This window comes from Sinocyclocheilus grahami, unplaced genomic scaffold, assembly GCF_001515645.1.
Source record: "Sinocyclocheilus grahami isolate Dianchi unplaced genomic scaffold, SAMN03320097.WGS_v1.1 scaffold15.1, whole genome shotgun sequence".
NCBI classification, from domain to species: Eukaryota; Metazoa; Chordata; class Actinopteri; order Cypriniformes; family Cyprinidae; genus Sinocyclocheilus; species Sinocyclocheilus grahami.
The window spans coordinates 4206000-4209743 of NW_015505194.1; the positions used below are offsets into that span (position 1 = coordinate 4206000).

Sequence of the window (3744 nt, forward strand, 5' to 3'; positions counted from 1 at the left end):
TGCGACCTTCTTTCACAGGAATTCGGAGGATGCATGAGGTGTATCCTTCGCTGCTACAGATAACCCACAATTCTTTGCGTCGCCGTGAACAACCGTTGTTAATTTGAAAAATGCCGGCGCCGGCAGATGTAACGTACACACAAGCGCAGATGTGGTGTTTACAACTTACCTTAATTCGCCTCGGTAAAAACGGATAAACTTTGTTTTTAATATCCTCCTCCTTTTTTTCTCTAACAGATGTCTGCTGTACGTACGCTGCAGCTCCTCAAACATTGAACAAAATATAACAAGTAAAAGCTTTTTTTTTTCAAATTACTTTCCAAATTTAGAAATAATTTTCATTCATTTAAGTAGTGTGAGAGCGCAACGATGCTCTAAATGTGTTGGCATAGCAACCTGATACTTCCGGTTTCCTTTTCCGCCTGTCCTACGAAGGCCGTCTCGTTTAATTCTAGGTTGAGGACACTTCATATATGCATCCTTCAGAGGATGCGACCTCCGGAGGGTGCAGCCTTCTAAATGAGACACAGCTATAGACAGGTGTGTGGCTTTCCTAATCAAGTCCAATCAGTATAATCAAACACAGCTGGACTCAAATGAAGGTGTAGAACCATCTCAAGGATGATCAGAAGAAATGGACAGCACCTGAGTTAAATATATGAGTGTCACAGCAACTTAGGAATACTTAGGACCATGTGATATTTCAGCTTTTCTTTTTGAATAAATCTGCAAAAATGTCAACAATTCTGTGTTTTCCTGTCAATATGGGGTGCTGTGTGTACATTAATGAGGAAAAAAAAACAACTTAAATGATTTTACCAAATGGCTGCAATATAACAAAGAGTGAAAAATTTAAGGGGGTCTGAATACTTTCCGTACCCACTGTATATATCAGATTGCTTTGTCAGGAAATTAAATTCATTCTTTTATTCTGTGCCTCATAGACATGAAGTTGCACTATGGAGACTTGACTGACAGCACGTGCTTGGTAAAGATTATCAATGAAGTCAAACCCACTGAAATATACAACCTTGGAGCACAGAGTCACGTCAAGGTAAAACTTTCTCAATCTCGCATTATCTAGCTTCCTTTCTCTATGTTTCTCAGTCACACAGATGCTCTTTGTCTGTCGACTCTCAAACTCTCCCGCTGGTCAGACACACACACACACACACACACATGCAAACTGTTTCATAATGACTTTGGTTTCTTTCTCAGTGGTGAACAAATGACCCCATCCAAGTAATACTTTAGAAAGAAAAAAATTCTTAACCAAATACAGAAGACTTTCTTTCACTCTCTGTTTCTTTACCCACACCCCTAATGTCTAGTCATCTGGGATGAGGTCAGGGGGATGTTAGTCAGAGAGTTGGCCATCATGGTGTATGTGAACTTCTGTGTGGGTGCTCCACAGGGTAATTTATGGGAAACAAGCACAAACGGCAGTTAAAGTGAGGGAGAGGAAGGGAGAGAGGGTGATGATGGAATAAGAAGATCAAAAGCAGAATAGAGATGAGATAATGAGGAGGGATACGAGTGAGACAGTAATATTGGCATTGTTTCCTTCAGCTACTCATGAGTTCAGTCACAGGAAAAACCAATTAAATGTGTTCAGAGAGAAACAACAGCATCATGTTTTTGCTGCAGCTTAACATGTTTCAACCACACAAAGAAAACAACTGAAAACATTTGTTCATCCAAAAGTCATCATTTACTCAACATTTGCTATAACATGGGAGTGAGAAAATGATGACTGAAGTTTCATTTTTTGGGGTTCCTTGAAAAGCATGAAACTTCTTTCGCAAACCATTTGTCTTCCGTGATGGGGTGTATTTCCAAATGAATCAGAAGTTGGCATTTGATTGGATTGTAACAGACAGCCGATTATATTGTTGGTTAATATTATTTTAGCCCACTCGTGCGGCATTTGTTACGTAAGAAAAATGAAAGTAATTTTGGAGGCAGAAAAAGTAATACATTTGATGAGAGATCATGGAAACTCTTCTAGAACAGCATGCACCGATGAATCATCCATAATTAGACCAGAGACATTTTATTAAGAAAGTGAATAGTCGGTTTTGATTTCCTGTTGTCAAGCTCAATCATACTGAGGGGTCGTTCACACAGGATGCATTGTTGACGGACATGTTTTGCTCGCATCTCACGTCTTTTGCTGTGTATCGCACATGACACAGCACTCTTTTTGTTAAATCCTTCTTTAGACTGTACTTTTTTAACTCCACCCCCCTGCATATCTCATTTTAAACACAAATACGCATCTTGTGTTGTGTGAACAGCCCCTAAAGTTATTCTTACACAATAATTTTACACAAAAATTGTTCGTACGCAATAATTGCCACTTGTTATGTTTGATAACCACAGTGGCTTCAGAAGTATTTGAATACATTTAAACACTCAAGTCATATTAAAAATGTATCAGTGTTATTGTATTATGCAGATTTAAGTCGCATCTGCAAACACATTATGCTTTTTAAGTAATACCGGTACTAATTTTTTGAGCCAGTGTTTTTGAGCTATATTTCTTTAAAACAAATGTGACTTGGTTTGATATTGTGTTATATAATGCCAGTGCATTCATACATTTTTAAATATGGCTTAACTGTTCAAATACTTTTTCGAGTTTGTCTAAAATGATTCATAAGCCTCAATGGTTGGCTTGTAAGTCAGTAGGATGGAAAGATCCAGACTGCACCTGCGGGCTGAAAACGTACAGTTAAATACAGCAGCTGCCGTAATACGGAACTAAATAATTCAGGTGGAAACTCACTGAGAAACATTGGCCAACAGACAGGCATCCATTATAATCAATGGGAGGTGTTCTGGGTGTCCCATTAGGAGGATCATCTGCTGTGATGACAGATAACAGCAGGATGCTCACTGTCACAAATGGAGTTTGTACCGCTGTGGCTCCTCAACATAAAGAATAAAAAGTACTTTAAGCACAGACATAGGAGTAAGGGAGAGTAGTTTGTATTTAAAGATTGCAATCAGGATTGCTATGTGGAAAAATAAACGAGCTTGATTTAATTACACCATCAGTTTAGGCTTGTAAGTGTGTGCGTTAGCCGGGAGTGGTCATTAAAGATAGCCGTTTCAATCAGTGCCCGCTGTAATGAAGTGGTAGATCACTGCTACTCTCTGATTGTAGTTTAAATTTTTTTACTTACTGCACTTTGTTTGGATATGGCAGAAAAGTGGCAGAGAAAACGCATACGCACACATGCTCGGTTTCCAGTTTTTACACACAGGGGTCAGCAAAGTGCTATTTTGTTCGAGAGTACCTCTTGGTGGTTTTTGTAGGATATTCGTTTATGCTTACAGGAATGTTTCAGGAAGAAAGTGATGTGCTTTTTTTTCCCTCCATGCACATTCTGTCTTTGTCTGTGAGCATTTATAGTCTTGTTATTCAAATAAATCCGTTGGATAAATGACAGAAGGACGACAAGCATTAAGACTGTAATGAGCTATGATTGAGTTGAAATAAAGTCATGGGGTATTCAGGTCTAATGTTGCATAACAACATTTGATTTTCTTGTTAGAACTCACTCACTCTCTGCAATTAACATGGATATAAATAGATAGATAGATAGATAGATAGAGTAAAGTTTGACAAACTATTCCTGATTTTGTCTTTTCCTTGTTAGTTTCACATTTTTATCATTTAACTTTTTTTATTCGATGTTGTAATAAAATTCATGCAGAATTTAAATTATTGTCTGAACT

At 38.0% G+C, this 3744-nt stretch overlaps 1 protein-coding gene across 1 annotated transcript in view; it reads left to right on the top strand.

Annotated features, from left to right (window-relative positions):
* LOC107602702 (GDP-mannose 4,6 dehydratase-like) overlaps window positions 1-1054 on the top strand; it is a gene marked incomplete at its 3' end in the record, with an annotated part of 19817 nt that extends 18763 nt beyond the window's left edge. The window contains exon 5 of the mRNA XM_016295271.1: window positions 945-1054. Coding sequence (XP_016150757.1) covers window positions 945-1054 — 110 coding nt within the window. The remainder of the gene's footprint in view (window positions 1-944) is intronic.
* Between the last annotated feature and the right edge of the window lie 2690 nt (window positions 1055-3744).